This window comes from Corvus moneduloides, chromosome 27 (genome assembly GCF_009650955.1).
Source record: "Corvus moneduloides isolate bCorMon1 chromosome 27, bCorMon1.pri, whole genome shotgun sequence".
Taxonomy (NCBI): domain Eukaryota; kingdom Metazoa; phylum Chordata; class Aves; order Passeriformes; family Corvidae; genus Corvus; species Corvus moneduloides.
This window is the reverse complement of record NC_045502.1, coordinates 5,631,628-5,653,702: the sequence shown is the minus strand read 5'-3', so window position 1 is coordinate 5,653,702 and position 22,075 is coordinate 5,631,628. Positions and strand designations below refer to the sequence as shown.

General features: G+C 51.2%; 1 protein-coding gene across 1 annotated transcript; it reads left to right on the top strand.

Annotated features, from left to right (window-relative positions):
- Positions 1–10,639: 10,639 nt before the first annotated feature.
- On the top strand, positions 10,640–14,043 carry LOC116435687 (olfactory receptor 14J1-like). The gene is made up of 2 exons (XM_032092206.1): positions 10,640–11,589; positions 12,828–14,043. Exon 2 carries the CDS (start codon positions 12,851–12,853, stop codon positions 13,805–13,807), a length of 957 nt encoding a protein of 318 aa, XP_031948097.1. The 5' UTR covers positions 10,640–11,589; positions 12,828–12,850; the 3' UTR covers positions 13,808–14,043.
- Positions 14,044–22,075: the final 8,032 nt, after the last annotated feature.

Below are 22,075 nucleotides of genomic sequence, written 5' to 3'. Positions count from 1 at the left end.
AAGGAAGGAATTCGGAAGGAAGGAAGGAAGGAATTCGGAAGGAATTCGGAAGGAAGGAAGGAAGGAAGGAATTCGGAAGGAAGGAATTCGGAAGGAATTCGGAAGGAATTCGGAAGGAATTCGGAAGGAAGGAAGGAAGGAAGGAAGGAAGGAAGGAAGGAAGGAAGGAAGGAAGGAAGGAAGGAATTCGGAAGGAAGGAGACGGTTTCTTTCTCCTCTGTGTCAGTCTGCATAGACATGGACACTGTTGCTTTGCTTTTGGTTCTTTCTCCTCTGTGACAGTTTGGATAGACACGATGTTTGTTGCTCTGCTCTTTTTCTCCCTCTCATCCAGAGGATGCTGTGCCATAGCTCTGATTCTAAGCGTGGTGTACACGGTGCAGGCTGTAGAGAGAAGACAAAGCAGATCTAACAGCAAGATTATGCCTTCTTTGACATCCAGAGGGAATTCAATATTTTCAAAAACTGATGTGTCAGGCCTGAAAGGCTGGAAAACATTCTTTAATCCTGGATTAAATTGCCTGGGTGCGATTCTTGAGGCCCCAGATGTAGCAGCCTGGAGTAGACAAAGTTGAGTATACATTCCGAATTACGTTCATTGCCTCAGAGGTTATCATGCAGTAGGCATAATAGACTAATAAAGCAAATTTTCTACCATACCCTGGTCTACACCAGAGCATTACAACCAGCAGGTAGTTCCCCATGTGAGAAAAAATATAGAGAGCTAGGCACAAGACCCACTTAAGCACGTTGAGCATCACAGTGAGTAGGTGGCTTCTACAATACAAAATTGTAATTCTGACTTTCTATCAGAGCAAGCCTCACCTTGGGCGCCAGAATATGTACTAGTTTGAAAACAAAGCAGTGGGAGGCACCAAGTCAGAATAACAATTTAATGGGGAAATTTTAAAAAAGGCAGAAAACACTCGTTCAAAGGGACAGAGTCAGGATACAACCTGACACCCTGTTAGTCAGGGTAGCAGCAGCAGTCCGATAAGATGGGGGCTGCAGTCCTCCTGAAGTGGTGGATGTGGTTCTGTCAAAGCGGTGATCCTGTAGAAAGGGGCTGCTCTTCCTCGGAAGGTCCAGTGGTGGCTGTGTAACTCCTGTCCTCTGGAAGTCCAGTGGAAGGGTTGTCTGTGGTGTTGGGAATCTCAGATTATACCCAGGATGGGATGCTCGGTTCCTCCTTCTGGGTGGAGCATCTCACAATGGGGTAATGAGTCATGAGGCCAAGTGTTGATTAGGCTCATTAACAGAAGATAGTCCGGAGGGAGTTATCTCTGAGTCATGCGGCAGGACAATGATGGGCCATTAACAGAAAGATAGTCTGGGGGGGAGGAGGCAAGGAAACACTGCCCCACCTGATTTCAACAGCTCACGAGGATGGCAACCCAGGACACCTTTCAACAGCCCTATATGGACAGTGCGTAAGTCCAGTGGAGAATGGAGACTGACGGTGGATTACCATGGCCTGCATGAGGTCACGCCACTACTGAGCGCTGCCGTACCAGACATGCTGGAGCTTCAGTACGAGCTGGAGTCCAAGGCAGTGAACTGGTATGCCACCATCGATATTGCCAATGCATTTTTCTCCATCCCTCTGGCAGCAGAGTGCAGGCCTCAGTTTGCCTTCACCTGGAGGGGCGTGCAGTACACCTGGAACCAACTGCCCCAGGGGTGGAAGCACAGTCCTACCATCTGCCATGGACTGATCCAGCCTGCACTGGAAGAGGGTGAGGCTCCAGAACATCTGCAGTACATTGATGACATCATTGTGTGGGGGAACACGGCAATAGAAGTATTTGAGAAAGGAGAAAAAATCATCCAGATTCTCCTGGAAGCCGGGTTTTCCATCAAAAGGAGCAAAGTCAAGGGACCTGCTCAAGAGATCCACTTCCTGGGAGTAAAGTGGCAAGATGGACGACGTCAGATTCCCACTGAGGTCATCAATAAGATCACCGTGGTGTCTCCACCAACCAACAAGAAGGAAACACAAGCTTTCCTAGGTGCCATAGGCTTTTGGAGAATGCGCATTCCTGAGTACAGCCAGATCGTGAGCCCTCCCTACCTGGTTACCCGCAAGAAGAATGATTTCCACTGGGGCCCTGAACAGCAGCAAGCCTTCACCCAGATCAAACAGGAAATTGCTCACGCCGTAGCCCTTGGCCCAGTCAGGACAGGACCAGAGGTGAAGAACGTGCTCTACTCTGCAGCCGGGAACAATGGTCTGTCCTGGAGCCTCTGGCAGAAGGTGCCTGGTGAGACTCAGGGCTGACCACAGGGATTCTGGAGACGATGCTCTAGAGGGTCTGAAGCCAACTATACTTCCACAGAGAAGGAAATCTTGGCAGCCTGTGAAGGAGTCCAAGCTGCCTCAGAAGTAATCGGCACAGAGGCACAACTCCTCCTGGCACCCCAACTACCGGTGCTGGGGTGGATGTTCAAGGGAAAGGTTCCTTCCACTCATCACACCACCGACACCACATGGAGCAAATGGATGGCCCTCATCACACAGCGCGCCCGTATTGGAAACCCGAGTCGCCCTGGGATTCTGGAAATTGTAAAAAACTGGCCAGAAGGTGAGACTTTTGGATTATCTTCTGAAGAAGAGGAAGAGGAAGTGACACGTGCCGAGGAAGCCCCACTATATAATGAGCTACCGGAGACTGAAAGACAATACTCCACTGATGGTTCCTGCCAAATTGTAGGCAGCAGCCAGAAATGGAAAGCTGCAGTGTGGAGCCCCACACGACGAGTTGCACAAGCTACCGAGGGACAAGGTGGATCGAGTCAGTTTGCAGAGCTTAAAGCCGCCCAGCTGTCTTTGGATATTGCTGAACAAGAGAAGTGGCCGAGGCTCTGTCTCTACACCAACTCATGGATGGCAGCTCATGCTCTGTGGGGATGGCTGGATTGCTGGAGAAAGGCCAGTGGGCAGCACAGAGGGAAACCATCTGGGCCAGAGAACACGGTATCAAATGGATATATCATATCCCTTATCATGCACCAGCTGCTGGGAAAATGGAACGCAGCAATGGACTACTTAAAACCACCTTGAAGGCACTTGGGGGGCAAACTTAAAAAATTGGGAAGTGAACTTAGCAAAGGCCACCTGGATGGTCAATACCCGAGGGTCCATCAATCGAGCTGGTCCCGCCGAGTCTGGACCCTTCCACACAATGGATGGAGATAGAGTCCCTGTGGTACACCTGAGAGGTATTTTAGGAAAGACTGTTTGGATTAATCCCATCTCAGGCAAAGGCAAACCCATCCATGGGATTGTCTTTGCTCAAGGACCTGGTTACACTTGGTGGGTAATGCAGAAAGATGGGGAAACGCGTTGTGTACCACAAGGAGACCTAAAGTGAGAACTGTGTGTAGGGTTTCACTGTATATAGATATATGTGTGTGTGTGTGTGTGTTTGTAGAGTTTAAAGAAGGCATTGATTTGGGATAATGTAGATGGTAATAGAATAAGGGATGGATAATGCCCTGGCTTGCAGTGTATTCTATTACCATCTTCATGAGCTGTTGGAACCAGGTGGGGCAGTGTTTCCTTGCCTCCTCCCTTCGGACTTTCTTCCGCTAATGAGCACATCAGCGCCTGGCCTCATGACTCATCATCCATTGTGAGATGCTCCACCCAGAAGGAGGAACCAAGCATCCCATCCTGGGTATAATCTGAGATTCCCAACACCACAGACACCCTTTCCACTGGATTTCCAGAGGACAGGAGTTACACAGCCACCACTGGACCTTCCGAGGAAGAGCAGCCCCTTTCTACAGGATCACCGCTTTGACAGAACCACATCCACCACTTCAGGAGGACTGCAGCCCCCATCTTATCGGACTGCTGCTGCTACCCTGACTAACAGGGTGTCAGGTTGTATCCTGACTCTGTCCCTTTGAACGAGTGTTTTCTGCCTTTTTAAAAATTTCCCCATTAAATTGTTATTCTGACTTGGTGCCTCCCACTGCTTTGTTTTCAAACTAGTTCACTTTACTTGCTACTTGCTTGCTCTTTCTTTCTTTTCTTTTTCTTTCTTTCTTTCTTTCTTTCTTTCTTTCTTTCTTTCTTTCTTTCTTTCTTTCTTTCTCTTTCTTTCTTTCTTTCTCTTTCTTTCTTTCTTTCTTTCTTTCTTTCTTTCCTTGCTTCTTAGTTTCTTGCTTTCATTTGTTATTTCTTTTTATATTTCTTTTGCTCTTTAATTTTTTAATCCATTTGCTTTCTTTCTTTTTTGTTTTTCTGTTTCTTGTGGCTTTCTTTCTTTCTTTTTTCAATTTTACATTTCTGCATCAAATCTTTGTGTTTTTTCATTTCTTGTTATTTTTTGTCTTCATTTCTTCTTTCCTCCTTTATTTCCTTCATCTTTATTCTCTATTTTCTCGTTGGTTACACATTATTTAGGATTCCTTCCTTCCTGGAATCCTTCATTCCTTCCTGAATTTATTCCTGGAATCCTTCCTAGAATCCTTCCTTCCTGGTCTCCTTCTTTAGTTCCTGTCTGGAATCCTTCCTGGAATGCCTCCTGGAATGCTTCCTTGATTCCTGCAATTCTTCTTGGAATACTTCCTTCCTGTAATCCTTCCTGGAATCTTTCCAGGAATCCTTCCTGGAATCCTTCCTGGTCTCCTTCCTTAGTTCCTGCCTGGAATCCTTCCTGGAATCCTTCCTGGTCTCCTTCCTGGAATCCTTCCTGGAATGCTTCCTTGATTCCTGGAATTCTTCTTGGAATCCTTCCTTCCTTCCTTCCTTCCTTCCTTCCTGGACTCCTTCCTTAGTTCCTGCCTGGAATCCTTGCTGGAATACTTCCTGGAATCCTACCTTCCTTCCTGGAATCCTTCCTTCCCTGAATCCTTCCTGGAATCCTTTCTGGAATCCTTCCTTCCTTCCTAGAATCCTTCAAGGAATCTGTCCTTCCTTCCTGCTTGGAATCTTTCGTGGAATACTTCCTGGAATCTCTCCTTGTATCTTTCTTGGAATCCTTCCAGGAATCCTTCCTGGAATCTGTCCTGGACTCCTTCCTTAGTTCCTGCCTGGAGTCCTTCCTGGAATCCTTCCATTCTGGAATCCTTCCAGGAATTCTTCCTTCCTGGAATTATTCCTGGAAGTCTTCCTGGAATCCTTCTTTTCTTCCTGGAATCTTTCCTTCCTGGAATCCTGCCTGGAATCCTTCCTTTACTCCAGGAATTCTTCCTTCCTGGAATCTTTCCTAGAATCCTTCCTTAGATCCTGCCTGGAATCCTTCCTGGAATCCTTCCTTAGATCCTGGAATCTTTCTTTCCTGGAATCCTGCCTGGAATCCTTCCTTGAATCCTACCTTCCATCCTGGAATGTATCAAGGAATACTTCTGGGACTCATTCCTTCCTTGAATCCTTTCCTCCTTCCTGGAATCCTTCCTTCCTTCCAGGAATTCTTCCTGTAATCCTTCATTCCTTACTGGAATTATTCCTGGAAGCCTTCCCAGAATCCTTCCTTCCTGGAATCCTTCCTGCAATCCTGCCAGGAATCCTTCCTGGACTCCTTGCTGGCATCCTACCTTCCTTCCTGGATTGTATCCCATGATCCATCCTTCCTTCCTTCCTTCCTTCCTTCCTTCCTTCCTTCCTTCCTTCCTTCCTTCCTTCCTTCCTTCCTTCCTTCCTTATTCCTTCCTTCCTTCCTTCCTTCCTTCCTTCCTTCCTTCCTTCCTTCCTTCCTTCCTTCCTTCCTTCCTTCCTTCCTTCCTTCCTTCCGAATTCCTTCCTTCCGAATTCCTTCCTTCCTTCCGAATTCCTTCCGAACTCCTTCCTTCCGAATTCCTTCCTTCCTTCCGAATTCCTTCCTTCCGAATTCCTTCCTTCCGAATTCCTTCCTTCCTTCCGAATTCCTTCCTTCCTTCCTTCCGAATTCCCTCCCTCCTTCCTTCCGAATTCCTTCCTTCCGAATTCCTTCCTTCCTTCCGAATTCCTTCCTTCCTTCCTTCCGAATTCCCTCCCTCCTTCCTTCCGAATTCCTTCCTTCCTTCCTTCCTTCCGAATTCCTTCCTTCCGAATTCCTTCCTTCCTTCCTTCCTAATTCCTTCCTTCCTTCCTTCCTTCCTTCCTTCCTTCCTTCCTTCCTTCCTTCCTTCCTTCCTTCCGAATTCCTTCCTTCCGAATTCCTTCCTTCCTTCCGAATTCCTTCCGAACTCCTTCCTTCCGAATTCCTTCCTTCCGAATTCCTTCCTTCCTTCCGAATTCCTTCCTTCCGAATTCCTTCCTTCCTTCCTTCCGAATTCCTTCCTTCCTTCCTTCCTTCCTTCCTTCCTTCCTTCCTTCCTTCCTTCCTTCCGAATTCCTTCCGAATTCCTTCCGAATTCCTTCCTTCCTTCCTTCCTTCCTTCCTTCCTTCCTTCCTTCCTTCCTTCCTTCCTTCCGAATTCCTTCCGAATTCCTTCCTTCCTTCCGAATTCCTTCCGAATTCCTTCCGAATTCCTTCCTTCCGAATTCCTTCCTTCCGAATTCCTTCCTTCCTTCCTTCCTTCCTTCCTTTTGAATTCCTTCCTTCCTTCCTTCTGAATTCCTTCCTTCCTTCCGAATTCCTTCCGAATTCCTTCCTTCCGAATTCCTTCCTTCCTTCCTTCCTTCCTTTTGAATTCCTTCCTTCCTTCCTTCCTTCCTTCTGAATTCCTTCCTTCCTTCCGAATTCCTTCCGAATTCCTTCCGAATTCCTTCCGAATTCCTTCCTTCCTTCCGAATTCCTTCTTTCCTTCCTTCCTTCCTCCTTCCCTCCCTCCCTCCTCACACCATTGAAGGGGTGCAAAGCAGCAGGATCCCCTCCCAATTTGGGGACCCCTCACCCTCCCAAAATGTGGGGACTTCACCTCAGGTGCCCAAATTGCGGGGGGTTTACGGCACCTTCCCCAAATTCACTGCAACCTCCCAGAAGCCACTTAGACGCCCCAAAATTGTCAAAAAGCAGCAGGAGCCTCCCCAAAAGTGGCTCCTGCTTTTCATCCCTGGAGTGCCCCACTCCAAGTGCCCAAACCCCCCCATCCCTCCCAAACTTCATCCCACCCCCACGATCCCATTCCATCCCATCCCGTCCCGTCCCATCCCACCCCTCCTGGACACCAATTCCCCTTCTGTGCTTCCTGACTCCCCACAGCCGGGCCTTGGGGCTGACGGATCGAGCCATTTGGGGCTGCCATCGACACATAGGGGCTGGGATTGAGTTCATTGGAGGCACCCGCTCAATCTCTCCATCCCAAATGGGAGCTTGGAACATCTCCTCAGGCCTTGCTGTGCCCATGGGCTCACCTCAAGTCCCAAAATGAGAGCCAGGCCCCACAGCCCATTCAGAACCTCTCAACATTGCCAGAAACAGCAGCATCCTTCCCAAAATGGGCTCCCAGGCTCCCTGCCAATAGGTGCCCCTTCCAAGTACCAGAGCCCCCCTCTCAGAACCCCTCCCGAAGAATTGGGGGGACCCCAAAACTGCCTCAGGAACGGGACATACCCTGAAATCCCTTCAGGAATGTGGGATACCCCAGAACCCACTGAGGAACGGGGTCCCCCCGGCCTCATCATGCGCAGCCTTCAGCTGGCTCAGGCAGAGCCCATCCCGCCCTCAGCAGCCCCAGCCCAGCCCAGCCCAGCCCTCCTGAGCAGGAAGCCCCAATGGCCGAGCCGGCCTGGGACACTTGCAGGGATCTGGGGGCAGCTGCAGCTTCTCGGGCCAGCCTGTGCCAGGCCCTGAGCGCCCTGCCAGGGAACCATTGCTGCCCCACATCCCATCTCAGCCTGCCCTCGGGCAGCGGGAAGCCGTTCCCTGGGGCCCATCCCCGCAGGCCCTTGGCAAGAGTCTCTCTTTGTGCGGCCGCAGTGCAGCGGATGCAGCTCGGAGCTGCCCTTTGTGTTCCCGCTGGCAGCTGGCAGAGCTGGCGGGGCCAGGCCAGGCCCGGCCTTCCCAGCTCTATGACACAGCGGTGGCAGCCCCAGCCTTCCATCCCTGCACACACTCCCACACAAGCGTCCAGAGCCGCGGCCACGCAACGCAACTGACCGTCCGCTGAGCCCCCAGCCTGGCCTGATGGCCATTCCTCTGCCCACACCTCGGCCAAGCTCCCCTTGGCCACCTCCTGAGCCACAATGCCACAGACAAGTGGCACATACAGGTACAGAGCTCTGCCCAGAGCTGGCAGGGAACGTTCATTAAACATAAAAACCACCGAGAAAAAGAGAACTGCCCCCAGCAGAGCTGTTCCCTCCTGCAGTAGTGACACCTGCACACCCACAGCGCCTGAGACTGCAAGCAATGAGCATTCCCTGGGCACATGTGCAGCCCAAGCAGCTCGAGGACAGCCTTGCAGCAGGACTGCTCTCAGCTGAGCCAAAAAGGCCCCTCTGGCAGCTCTATGATTCGCCCCAAACCGGGCCAAGAGACACTTCGCAGACAAAGTCCAAGAAGCGGGTGTTTGCTTTATTCAGCACGCTGGGTGTGCGGGGATCGCTCCTCCAAACACCCACCCCAGGCACACGGCAGATTACAAGATGTGGTTCCATTTCAGGCATGTTCATTGTTTTCCCTAGAAAAGGTGTGGTTATGCAAACCATTTCTCAGCACTCGTTATTATCAGTAGCACATGCGGAGCGCAGGCCCAGGGCTCCCTGGTGGTCGCGCTCAGGAAGGCTCGGTGGGCATTTGATGAAGGCTGAACGTCTTCTTCGCTCTGCACTTTTTACGTTTCTCCTCTCAGCATGCACAGTGTCTTGTCAGCTCTTTCAGCAGTTTCTTCACTGGTTTCAGCAGCTTTGTTCCTCATTTCTGCAAGCTTTGTTCCCTATCTCTTGCCAAGTTGTTCAGATGGCTTCTACACTGGTTACAGTGTATTTTATTCTTGCCCAAATATGCCTAAGTACAATGATTTTAAGCCTTTCGCTTGGGCTTGGCACACACTGGAGGAGGGTGTTTGTTTTCAATGAGGAAACTCAGGAGTTATGAATGTATTGTGATGTTGGCTTTTCACATGTTACATAATGTTAGAAAAACTTTACCTCAATGATATAGAATGTCTACTCTTTATGTAGTCAGTTTAGAAAAGATAGGCAGAGAAAGTCTTTACATTCCTGGAGTATCTTATCAGAGAAGAAGAAAACCAAAAACCAAAGAGAAGAATTTTTGGAGGGAGCAGAGACGGAATGGAGCAAAAGAGGAAGATAAGGCTGATGGGATGATACATAGAAACTCCAAAGAATTTATGTATCATGCATGATTGTGATGAATATGCAATAAGAGATTATTGCTTTTAAAGGCAATCTTTTGGATGTAAAGGTGTGCCTTTGGCTCTCTGCCAAAGCACCCAGCCATAATACCCTTTTTGCTGTTGCCTCCTAATTGTCCCTTTTATTAAACTTCTTTAAAATTTTACAAAGAATGAACCTCATTTTTCACATCAGGGGTTTTAGATTGCCTCAAAAAAAACCCCAAGAACCCCCCCTCTGCCTGAGTGCAGCCAGTTCTCCAAGCAAAGCAGGTCCCAGGTGAGTGAGGAGAGACAGGATGGGGCTGGGAATGTGGAGCAGGGTTCTCCACACTGGGTCAGACCTCAAGGCACAGCTTCTGTGACCAGGCCAGACCTCCTGAGGAGAGACCCTGCATCAGTATCAATCACAGAATGCTGCACTCACTTCTCTCTAAAGAGAAAAGTAATAAAATACACCCTTTAAAATAGGAATGAGTATTTCTTAGAAGCTCTTTGAAATATTTCTCCGTAACTGGAGAAGGAAACCTTCCTAGTGAACTGCACCAGGCCAGAGGGAAATCAAGGCAGAGCCAGGGTTTGTCAGCACTTGCTTGATCCTAATGAGCCCCGTGGGGCATTTGGGGCTGAGCCCTTGAAGCTCAGGGCCTGAGAGGAGATTGCACAAGCCTTTCCAGGAGTCAAAGGCAGAGGAAACACCCAAAGTGCCTCGAGGCATTGATGGGTCCCTCTGAGGTCCATCCCAAAGACAGGCTCCTCATGGACTCCTTGGAGGAGAGAATTGGAGGCCAGGATTGCCCAAAAACCTCTCAGAGCCTCAGTGTGGGAAGGAAAATCCAAAGTACCTTAAAACCCTTGAGTATCTCAGAGCATTAATGAGCCCCACTGAGTGTCAATGCAAAGCTCTCAAGGGACTCATTAAAGTAATTGGAGATAATTGGAGGCCATGATTGCACAAACCATCAAAGACTCAGTGTCAAAAAGAAGCACTTAAATTAACCCTGAGTACCCTGAAGCATTAATGATCCCCACTGGGTGTTGTTACTGACAAAGAATCTCCAGGGACTCATTAGAGCAGATAATTGGGGGCCAGGATTGCACAAAGCTCTCAGAGACTCCCAGGCAAAAGCCAAAGCCAAAGTCCTTTGAAAGCCCTGCAGTCCCTGGGAGCATCGAGGAGCCCCCAGGGCCATTCCTGACCAAGGCTCCCCAGGGACTCCTTCCAGCAGATCCCTGAGGCCACTGGGATGTGGGGGGATGCTGAGGGCAGGACAAGGGGCTGACAGTGCCCAGCCTTGCTGGGGCTGTGCCCAGGAGGCCCCCGGGCCTCAGGACAAGGTGTCTCCTCCCAGCCCTTGGTGGCACAGACGCTGCTGTGCCCCAGGGCACCAAGACTTAGCTTCTCTTTGTCCCCCCTGTCATCCCTGCCTCCAGTTCTCTGCTCTGACTGCAGCCTGGGGACACTTTCTCAGTCGTGTCCCTCACTGGGACCCATGAAAACTTCCAGAAACTTTGAAGTTCAATTCTGACTGGAATTCTTGAGAGGTTTGTGCCAGTCCCTGTCAGGGACTGATGTTCAGGGCCTCAGCACCAAGCCCCGAGAGGGTCATTCCAGTCCTTGTGCTGTGTCTGTGCTGCTGAGCTGGGCCGGGCTCCTGGCACAGAGGCAGCTCCTGGCAAGCGGCAGCGCTGCAGAGAGACAGCTCTGGCCAGGAGCAGCTCCTGGGCACAGCCCAGCAGGGCTGGGGCACTGCCTGCAGCCAGCCCGGGCACAGCACAGAGGCACACAGGGCTTAAACTCAGCCGGTGGTGGGAGCACAGAGCAGAGCTCACTGAGGGCTCACCAGAGCAGAAATCCTCACAGCGTTTGGAACAGTCATTGTCTGGCTGTGGGAAGAGAAGCTGCAGTTCCTGGAGGCATCTCCTGAAGCTGGCCCATCCCACAGCTTTTAGGACCTTTCCGGAGCACTCTCAGAGTTGCTGCAGTCTGGGGGATGTGGCCCTAGGGCCGGGCTGGGTTGCCCTGCTGCAGCACCCGAGGCCCAGCACAAGGCAGCTCCTGTTGCCGGGCTCTGCTGCGGGGCTGAGCAGCCGGGGCTGCAGCCAGGGGTGCCCAGGGCTGTCCTGCAGAGCAGGGTCCTGCAGCCCAGGGCGCTGAGCTGGGGCAGGGACTCTGCTGCCTGCCAGGGGCAGCTCTCAGCCGGCCCGGGGAGCTGCTGCCAGCGCTGGGGGAGGAGCTGTGGGGGGAAGGAGCCACCCTGAGCAGGGCAGGTGCTGCTGCTGGGAGCTTCTGGCTGGGGCAGGGCTGCTCCCAGCTCCAACCAGCCTGGGCACAGCTCTGGAGGACACTTCCCAAAGAAGGTAAGCCTGGGATTGCTGTAAAGATCAGGAGCTTTCCTGAGACTGTTTTGATTTCCTGCTTGGATCAGGGTGGGAAGGTTGGGGGATGAGAGAAGCAGAACAGGAGTTGTAATCCCAGAGTCACAGGACATTCTGAGTCTCTGCCCTGCCCTCTCAGGCACAGCACCACGTTTCTGTTCTTCTTCTCTTGTTTCTGCACTCCCTTGGTATTGTCACTGTCATCTGGTGCTTTCAGGGAGGCTCTGGGGTTTGCAGCAGCTGAGTCAGGCTGCCAGGCAGGGCTGTCCATGGAAATGGGGTGTCCAGGTTTCCCTGTGCCCTGTGGGGCTGTGGGCAAAGCAGTCCATGGGAAAGGGGAATGAGCTGAACCTCTCTCCCTGAGATACCATCATGTGCATACCCAGGACTCTCCTCGCTGTGTCCTCCCAAGCTCTGAGCTGCCCTCCTGGGTGCAAATCTGTGCCAGAGCCTCTCGGAGTCCTCTGAATGTCCCCCAGGGAAGTGCAGAGATGCCACAGCTGAGGAAATGCTGCTGAGTTTGCCAAGGGCACCGTGAGTGCCCCTGGCAGAAGGGGGTGCTGAGCCCTTGCTCAGAGACCTTTAGAGAGGGTGAGACATTCAGGGATGCCTCTGCTCTGGGCAGGATCTGGTTTATCCCAGGGTGAGCCGGGAGTGTGATTGTGCTCTGATTGCAGCCAAAGGGGCAAGCCCAGGGCACTTGGGAACAAGCCCATCCAGCCCCTCAACTTGCCCTCAGCCACAGGGAATCCTTTGCCTCTCACCTCTCTCAGTGGCAAACTGGGAGTGCAGCAGAAATGCTGGGGATTTCTGACCTCAGAGAACCAGGAATGATGTGTGGGTAGGAAAAGAATTCCCTCCATCTCCTCCCTGCCATCCCTGTCCTGTAGACCTGGGAGTGCAGATGGTACCAAGCCTGTCTGCATGAGGAGTGGTTCCACTGACAAATCCTGACTATCCAGCCTTATCCCTCTGCCACACGGCCACAAACCCAGGGCAGCGGGGCAGGGATGGCTCCTCGAGAGCCCCCACGCACAGGCCCAGCTGCTCCTGGCACACTCAGACAGCACAAGTGGAGCTCAGGCAGGGCCCTGGGTGAAGGTTTTCCCAGAGCAGGAACAAGGGTGGGGCAGTCCCAGCGGGACAGTCTGCAGGGAATGGCACAGGTTTGGCTCCAAGCAGCCTGTCCTGACTTGTCACCGTCCTTTCTCCATGAACAGGTGCCCATGGCCAGAGACAGCAAATGTGCAACAGCAGCTCCATCAGCCCCTTCCTCCTGCTGGCATTGGCAGACACGCGGCAGCTGCAGCTCCTGCACTTCTGCCTCTTCCTGGGCATCTCCCTGGCTGCCCTCCTGGGCAACGGCCTCATCATCAGCGCCGGAGCCTGCGGCCAGCACCTGCACAGCCCCATGTTCTTCTTCCTGCTCAGCCTGGCCCTCCCCGACCTGGGCTCCAGCTGCACCACTGTCCCCAAGGCCATGCACAATTCCCTCTGGGGCACCAGGCACATCTCCTACTCAGCATGTGCTGCTCAGGTGTTTCTGTTTGTCTTCTTCATGGGAGTAGAGGTTTCCCTCCTCACCATCATGTGCTACGACCGCTACGTGTCCATCTGCAAAGCCCTGCACTACGGGACCCTCCTAGGCAGCAGAGCTTGTGCCCACATGGCAGCAGCTGCCTGGGCCAGTGCCTTTCTCTACGCTCTCATGCACACGGCCAATACATTTTCCCTGCCCCTGGGCCAGGGCAATGCCCTGGCCCAGTTCTTCTGTGAAATCCCACACATCCTCAAGCTCTCCTGCTCCAAATCCTACCTCAGGGAACTTGGGCTCCTTGCCATTAGTGTCTGTTTGCTCTTTGGCTGTTTTGTGTTCATTGTTTTCTCCTATGTGCAGATCTTCAGGGCCGTGCTGAGGATCCCCTCTGAGCAGGGCTGGCACAAAGCCTTTTCCACGTGCCTCCCTCACCTGGCCGTGCTCTCTCTGTTCCTCAGCACTGTTATGTTTGCCCACCTGAAGCCCCCCTCCATCTCGTCCCCATCCCTGGATGTGGCCCTGTCAGTTCTGTACTCAGTGGTGCCTCCAGCCCTGAACCCTCTCATCTACAGCCTGAGGAACCAGGAGCTCAAGGAGGCCCTGAGTAAACTGATGACTGGATACTTTTCAGAAGCAAAGAAGTGCCTGTTTTCTGCTGCATAGTTTTCAGAATGGAACTCATGACTGGCCCAGTCTGCCTTCTCAGGTCTTTGGTGGTGGTCAATGGCTTCTTCTCGCCATAATTTTGTGCTCAGTGAAATGTTTTTATTCATCCCTCATCTAATTCCCTCTCTGCTTCTTGAATTAGATTCAGAAACTCTGTAAACTCTGTAAAATCTGTAAAATTTGTGCTATTGCTATATTTAAACAAAATAAACTACCTGTCAGGGCCTTGGTTATCTGGGATCCCAACTCTGACACCTGCATGAAGTTATAGGGGAGAGGGGGAAAAGAGTCCCAGCACAGCAGCACAACCAGGGACAATGACTCTTTCCACATCTGCTGTTCCACACTCTCCTCCCCAGCCCTTCTGTGGGCGCAGGGCCAGAGTGCTCGGGCAGCTCGGTCACTGTCCTGCTGTGTGTCCGTGCTTTGACCACAGGCAGGGACAGGCCACGGGCACTGCTGGGACACAGCTGGGCTCCACCACAGCAGCTCCATCAGCAAAGGGCACCTCCTGGAGGCAGGGCAGGAAGGATTAGGTCTTATTTCATAGTTGCCTCAGCAATAAAACCTAAGGGTCTCAATGTTTTGCTTGTTCTCCCAGGGCTCAGTGGGGTGAGATCAGGGTCCCAGGGTGGCCTTCAGGGGACTCAGATCTGGGTCAGCTTTTGTGTGTTGATGGCCAGTGCCCATCAGATGGTGAATGGTCAGTGCTGAACCCTCCTGCGCTCTCCAGCTTGTGCCAGGGCTGATGGCAGAGGAATGTTTGTCTGGACGGCCTTGGGAACTGCCAGGAGAACACAGGGGAGCTGCAGGGACAGTGTGTGCCAGGGATCAGCAGTGAGTGGAGCTCACTGGGCACAGGCCTGTCCGGGCTGGGGTCATGCAGAGATAAAGGGCTGAATGTCTGCTGTGAGCCGTGAGAGCTCTGCAGCCCAGGGGACACAGCAGGTACAGGGAAAGGAGTCTGGGCAGGGACTCGTCTGACCCTCGGGGAGCTTTCCCAGGAGGATCCAGGGCAGCCCCAAGGCCATGTGGCAGCCCTGGAACAAGGCAGGCACCTCTGAGCACCCTCCACGGCCACAGCAGAGCCTGTGTGGGAGGGGGTCAGTGCAGGGAGCACCATCAGCTGCAGAGCTCTGTCTCCCAGCTTGAGCAGCACAGCCCAGCAGAGCCAGCCCATGGCCCCGGGCAGCACAGCCCCCATGCTCTGCAGAGCAGCACCCCCAGCTTGGGGGCTCTGGGCAGCAGGGCAGAGGCTACAGCAATGGCTGCTCAGGCCAGCACAGACGTGTTCCCCTGGGAAAGGCTCTGTGGCAGCTGGCACGGGCCAGGAGCAGAGCAGGAGCCCATGTGTGTGCACAGGAGCCCTGGCAAGAGGCTGCCCTGTCCCTGGGATAGCAGCAGGAGCTGCCTGAGGAGCCCCAGGGCCAACTCTCTGCTGCTGTGCTGGCCAGTGGGGCCCTGGGGCTGCAGGAGCTGCCCGAGCTGAGGATCTCCTGAGCATCCCAGACAGAGTCGCTGTCCCTGACCTGCAGTACCTCCAGTTCCTGCTGCAGGGCCAGACCTGATTCTACTGCTCTGCAGGGGCAGGGAGAGCTGGACTGGGCAGTTCCAGGGAGAGGAAAACAATGGACCTCTGGTTATACGAGTCCCCACAGCGTCACACTAGCCCCTTGGTTCCATGAGCCCCACAGTGTCACAATGGCCCCTGGGTCACATGAGGCCCCACAGGGTCACAAGGCACCTTTGGTTCTATGGGGCCACACTGTCAATTTTGCCGGTGAGCAGGGTCAGCACCAAAGACACAGACACCAACTGAAGGAACTGTGTCGTTTATTATAATGCAAAAGTGCAAAGAATCACAAAAGGAGCAGCTCAGCAATGCCCCCAATCATCAGTGCCAAAGATTGCCTGCAGTGATTAACCAAGATCCAGCCCCAGTTCCCCTCAGACTTTACCATCACCCAGAGCCACCCATCAGCTGGGGGAAGCTGTCCCAGCCAAGGACTGGAGAGCCACTCCCGGACACTGGGAATTCCTGCAGATGCCTCCAGCCACAGCTCAGGCTCCAACCCTGCTGGGAGAGGGCCCAGCTTTGACAGTGCTGGAGAAACAAACTGACAGCACTTCTAGTGCGGGAACATCTGCTTTCATCCTCCTCTTCAATTCCTCCTAAGCCTGGCCAGGGCTCAAGGAGTGACCAAAGGAGTTGACTTTGATCCTACAGCCCCAAACAAAGCCAGATGGGGCCTTGTCCAGTTTCTAAATACAGAGAGGTCAATCCACATTTCACCAAGGAACAGGCACAGAGGTCATATTGTTAATAGTACTTTGTTAATTAGTTCATGAGTGGGATACAAAGATAACCTTTGGTTGGAAGGTTCATCTAGAGGTCAGCTTTCACTCAGGGCCTGTTGTTCAGGCCTCATTCAGGGCCTGGTGTTCAGGCCTTGGAACTTCAATCGCTCCTTTGATCTAGAGATGAACTACAACTCCAAATAATTCTTTCAGTAACAGAGTCTTAGATTTAGCTATTAGGCATAAAGGCATCGCCTCTTGTTCTTCAATTAAGTGCTGCTCAAGGTCATCACTCAGAGCTACAATTCACATTCCTTTTAAAACATGAGTAATTAGTTGCTATTCTCTGTTATTTATCAAATCCCCCTTTTTTCTTGAGACTGTGTCTCTTTTTAGACAAGTCTCAGTGCTCCATTTCCCAGCACAAAGTGTCACAACAGTTCTAACATGGAATCATAACACACCAAGTGCTCACACTGCAGTGATGACAGTGACTGCCACAAATGCATTTCGCAGCAGCCTCCAGTTTGGCAGCCCCAAAGCCAATCCCTGCAAGAGGAATTTTCTTCTTTCTGCCACTCTTCTACTGCTCTTTCTATTGAGGCGATTCTTGACTCTTGGACTTCAAACCCATCACTGATAACAGTGCAGCATTCCTGTCCTAGAATAGCCCAGGCTCCTCCTTGACCAGCAGGCAGATAATCCAAGGCCATGCGGGTCTGCAGAGCCCCCGTTCGTGTTTGTTGGAGCTCACAGGATGTGCTGTTGGATATTTTAACAGTATCATTTGCTACTTCTTCTAATAATTGATTTAGCTTGTTAATGTGAACTCCACAGGACAAGGCAGCGCATGTGGGGCACTGGGTGAACCAGAATCTTTGGCTTTCTGAAATCCAAGGCACTCTTTGGGTGGAAAATGTTCTCTTAACATGAAACTCTTCCTTGCAGTTGTTGCTGAAGCACCCTAAAGGGAGGCATCGCTATTTTTCCTCAGTCTCATTTGGGTTAGGAACAATAATTTGATTGTCCACAGAGATGATGCTTTTTAATTCCAAAATAATGTCCCCAAGGTCCTTTGCTGTTCAGCTTTACTGCGGTGTCGGGGGTAACAAGGCCTGGTGGGATCCTTTCCCCTTCGGCTGGAGAGGTGCCGGGTCCCAGTCCCTGAGGGGCACCCAGGCTCCTGGCTGGAATCCGTGTGGAAGTCACTCAGAGTCACATCAGCCTCCACATGGAGCCCCGTGGATCAGAGCATTTTCCACAGGGGCCGTGGGGGCAAACAGGGAGATTGGGTCTGGCAGGATCTGTAAAACAATGTCCTGTAACATCTCCTTGTTCTCACACAGAACACTTGGCTGCAGGGACACATTCCCATCATTCTGCCCAGGTTGCAGGATTCAAACAGTGCTGTCTTTCCCTGGAGCTGTTCCTTCAGCTGCCTCGGGAGGGCCATTGAGCCTCTGGACCCACACTCTGACTCCATTATTAGGACTGCTGGATCCAAACCCTTTATCTCCACCAACAGTGGTCATTTGAGGCGGATCTCCTTTTTTCACAATTGTTTATAAAACTGCAGTTTCAATAATTGTGCTGGCCTGTCATGGGGTTGAATAATTCAATCTTGTTCACTATGGTTTAACAGAATTACTTTGATTTCTCCTTGATAATCTGCATCAATTCCTCCTCCCATGACATGAACGCTTTGCAAGGCCAAGCTCCAGCGAGCAGTTATCAAACCAAAGTGTCCCAGAGGAATCTGAATTCCTATTCCTGCATTGATAACTCTCACTTGCTTCTGATTTATCCCAATTAATCCTGATGCAGGAAGGCCCAGCCCTGCAGCCTCTGGGGTGGCCCTGTCAGGCCCCATTGCACCCAGAACGATTTCCCAGGAAGTCCAAGTCTCCCTGTCCATGGATTTGCAGACTGGGTGCAGCCGGGCACACCCAGGGGTTTCCATTTCCCCAGCGGGCCCATTGTTAAGGGTATGGAGCACATCTGGGAGATGGGTTCTCCATCGGGATGGGTTCCCATCTCCTCATTTTTTCAGCTGCTCTTTTAAAAACCCCTTAATCTGTTCTACCAATCCTGCAGCTTGTGGATAGTCTGGGATATAAAAAACCCAGCAGTCTTCATCACTGTCTTTTTCACAGGAACAGACAAAGCATTCCAGATCTCAGTATCAGCAAACCCTATAAAAACAGCCAATTTCATCCCTTCCTTCTTTATTCCTTGTATGCAATCTCACAAAATTTACCAGTGACCTTTGGGTCCTGGCCAAGCATTTTCTGGAGGGTATTTAGTGTTACATCCGTGAGCAGCCATAGCTAAAGAATTCGTATTGTCAGCACCATTTCACATTATTATTTATTATATATACAATAAAAATATTATTTCATATATATATAAACTATGATAATATTACTAGTTCACTTGCACAACGAAATTCAAGCTCAAGATTAAAAACTTCTTCTATTGCTCCATGTGGGAGCGTTCCAACAACAATTGTTCCTTCTGTTGGTGCTGTTTCCAATATGCTGTTAACAAAATCCATCCTCGTCTTCCCAAACCCACAAGCTCTTTTCCTTTTTCCATATCCAATTTTTGGATGCATTTTAAGACATCCAGCACTTCAGCTTCTTTTAACCGACTGCCCCACTGCTCTCACGGTGCTCCGACCGCAGCCCACTCCAGAGCCAGCGAACTCCAGGGAAGCTCTTCCCATCCGGGATTTCGGACAGGACTGATTCCTTACATTTACATTTAAAAAGCGACATTTTGGTGCGATCCGGCCAGACTACACCAATTTTGTTGTACCAGTGGGCAGGGCCAGCACCAAAGACACAGACACCAACTGAAGGAATTGTGTCATTTCGTGCAGTTCAAAGCAGCAAAGAATCACAAAAGGAGCAGCTCAGCAATGCCCCCAGCCATCACTGCCAAAGATTGCCTGTAGTACCATCACCCAGAGCCACCCATCAGCTGGGGGAAGCTGTCCCAGCCAAGGACTGGAGAGCCACTCCCGGACACTGGGAATTCCTGCAGCTGCCTCCAGCCACAGCTCAGGTTCCAACCCCGCTGGGAGAGGGCCCAGCTTTGACAGTGCTGGAGAAACAAACTGACAGCACTTCTAGTGCGGGAACATCTGCTTTCATCCTCCTCTTCAATTCAGCTCTCAGTCTCTCTCCGGAGAAAAAGCAGCTGAACCACTGGCCAAAAAAACTGTCCTGGGAGGAGCAAGCTGGGTGCTTCCTCCCCCTCTGCCACAGCAGGGAAACAAATTGCTACCTGTGTGTGACCTTGAACAAGCTGCAAACTGCTTTGGAAAAGTTTCTCTCAGTTTTCCTTCCCCCTCTCAGGCTCAGTTTAGGGGCATAGAAAGGCACAAAATTAATTTCTGGGCATAGGCAGCGATATGGGATACACATCATAAGGTCACCCCAAGACAAGAGACTAGACAGGAGTAAGGGAATAAAAATAGATATTTATTTGAAAGGCCTTCAAAGGTAGCCCCTGGGGAGCCAGAGGCTATTGCCAAGATGGACCCCAAGATGGACAACAGATCACAAGTTCTTCACACTTTTGTAGGTTTGTTTCATTTGCATATCAGGGTTAATTATCCAATTAACACTTCAGTTTAATGATGTCAATTCCCCTCCACTTGCCGCCCTTAGAGGCTCTTTGGTTTATACTTTTTGGGCCTAGGTCTGGGTATCCTTGAAGAGCAGTCCCAGAGAGGCTTTGTTATGTCTAGCTAGCATGAGAGAGCAGAAATTAACAGGCTACAAGAAACTTCAGAGTTACACACCAGGCAGTACAGAATTTGAAAAATATAAAAGTTAAAACTTAAGGCATCAGTAGCACCAGAACACCCACAGCTGCTGAGTTTCATAGGACAAAGAGACTCTACAGAGACACTGTCACGCTTCCTTGTGCTTTTCTGTCTGTCTTTCTTGCACTTTGGGAAAAAAAAAAAGAATTGGCTCGGCCTCTGATATTCAGCGCTCCAGTTGCTGCATGTCTGGCTGTGGCAGCTCATGTCCAAACACAACTGCGTCCCTGCTGAGCAGGGCAATGGACGGCCACAAACAGGGAGGTCCCTGGTGAATATCAAGGCAGACACCTGGGGAAGTGCAGAGGATAGGGATAGCTGTGGGAGGAGAAGCTGTTCTGTGTCTCTGATGATGGTGCCAGCACCCTGAGGGAGCAGCCAAGACAAGTGCTGGAAGCAGACGTGTCCTGCCCTTTTCTGCTGTCACATGGACATGGAACACACTTGTTGCCACAGGTCCACCTTGATCCAGGAATAATGGAGGGCCAGGCATTGGTAGGGAACGGCCTCCAGCAAGAGCAAAGCAGGATCTTCTAGCAGCAAGGCCTGAGCTTGTGAACCGGGCCATCTCCTCAGCAGATACCAAAGTGCTTCCCTCCACCCCTGTAGCAGGTTGGGTTTGTAACTGGGCAGAAACACCAAATTAGTGTAGTGGTTTGGTCCAAAATACTCATTACTGTTTACCTTCTGTGAGATAAGAATTAGGAGAAACACAAAGCAGGCACCAAACTTGAAAGAATATAAAGAAGTTTATTAACAGACCTAAAAGAAGGGGAAAAAAATCATACCACACTTTGAGAACTCTTCTCCTCCCCCCACCTTCATCCCTTCTCCCACAGACAATGTAAAAAGACAATCCTTAAGATGTTCAGGCTGTTTATCACTTCCATAATAACCTTGTTCAGTCCATTTAGAAAGAGGAGTCTCTCTGCTCATGCTACGAACACATTATCACAATGAGACAGCTGCCCACTTCCAAATATTGTTCAGTCCATTTAGGAAGAGGTCTCTCTGCTCGCATGTGAGTCCCTTACCCCGACTTGTAGCTTTTCCCATGACTGCTTTCGAGGGTCTGCTCTTGAAGGTTTTGGGGTACAGTTTTAAGGTTGAGCCGTTCAGAAACAAAAGTTCTCTTCACCCATCTCTGGGAGCATTTCATCTCTAAGAACAGAGGCCCTTCTCCTTCCCTGGGAGCAAAGGGTCTTCATCATCTTCATCGTTAGGACTATCTCTGGGAGCATCTCTAGGGACTGAGGTTTTCTCCTTTCCCGTTTGGAGCAAAAGTCCTCATCTGGTCCATCTCTCCCTGTCCAAACTTCTCATGAAATTACAGCTGCGTCAGCATCTGCCTATCTCAGCGCAGGTGCTTTTGCTCACGAGCTGAACACTCCACCCCCCAGATCTTCATGGAATTACAAGGGGATACTCTGATATATCACAGCTTCACAACAGAATTTCAGCTTTAAGCATTTCCTCTCTCTCTTCCCTCAGGTTTTCAGCTCTTCACAGCACTAAAAGGGTTAATCTCACCTCGGCCTTGCAGCTTTGCAGCTGGAATGTTGAATGTTGCTTATCGCAGTGGAGAGGGGGGAGAGCCGAGCCGCTCTGGCTGCCCACAGCAAGGCAGTGGGGGGGGTTCCATGGCTGGAACAGGTCCATCGACTCCAGGATGGCCGTGGCCCGGCCTGGCCTGGCCTGAGCAGGGCCTGGGCGGGCCCGCTGGCCCCCACCCGGGGCCCGCAGCCACCTGTCCCAGCGCTGGAAACGAGAGAGAGCTTGGAGGGGGAGTTTGTCTATTCTTAAGTGTGGATCACAGAGGCGGTCACAGCTTTAAGTGGCTTCGAGAATTGTCCATGGTCAAACTGGCCAGCTGATAGGTTCTGTCAGGTCATGGGGGAAGCTGTAAGCACTCCTTTGTGAGAACATCATTTCCAAGACCATGCTAGCTAACCCACGACACAGCCTGAAGCAAGCACTGAGGTCTCACTGCCTGCACTGGGGAGACTAACTTATTTCCAGAGGCATCATTCCTCCTCTCAGAGGTGAAGTTGCAACTCAATATCCTTTTTCATCTTTGTTGGGGAAGATGAAACAGGAAAGCCTTATAAATATGATTGCCTGATGGGAGATTTTGG

What these genes read in the sequence shown, in the direction of transcription:
- LOC116435687 (XM_032092206.1), top strand. Translation starts at nt 12,851, where the DNA reads ATGTGCAACAGCAGCTCCATCAGCCCCTTCCTCCTGCTGGCATTGGCA.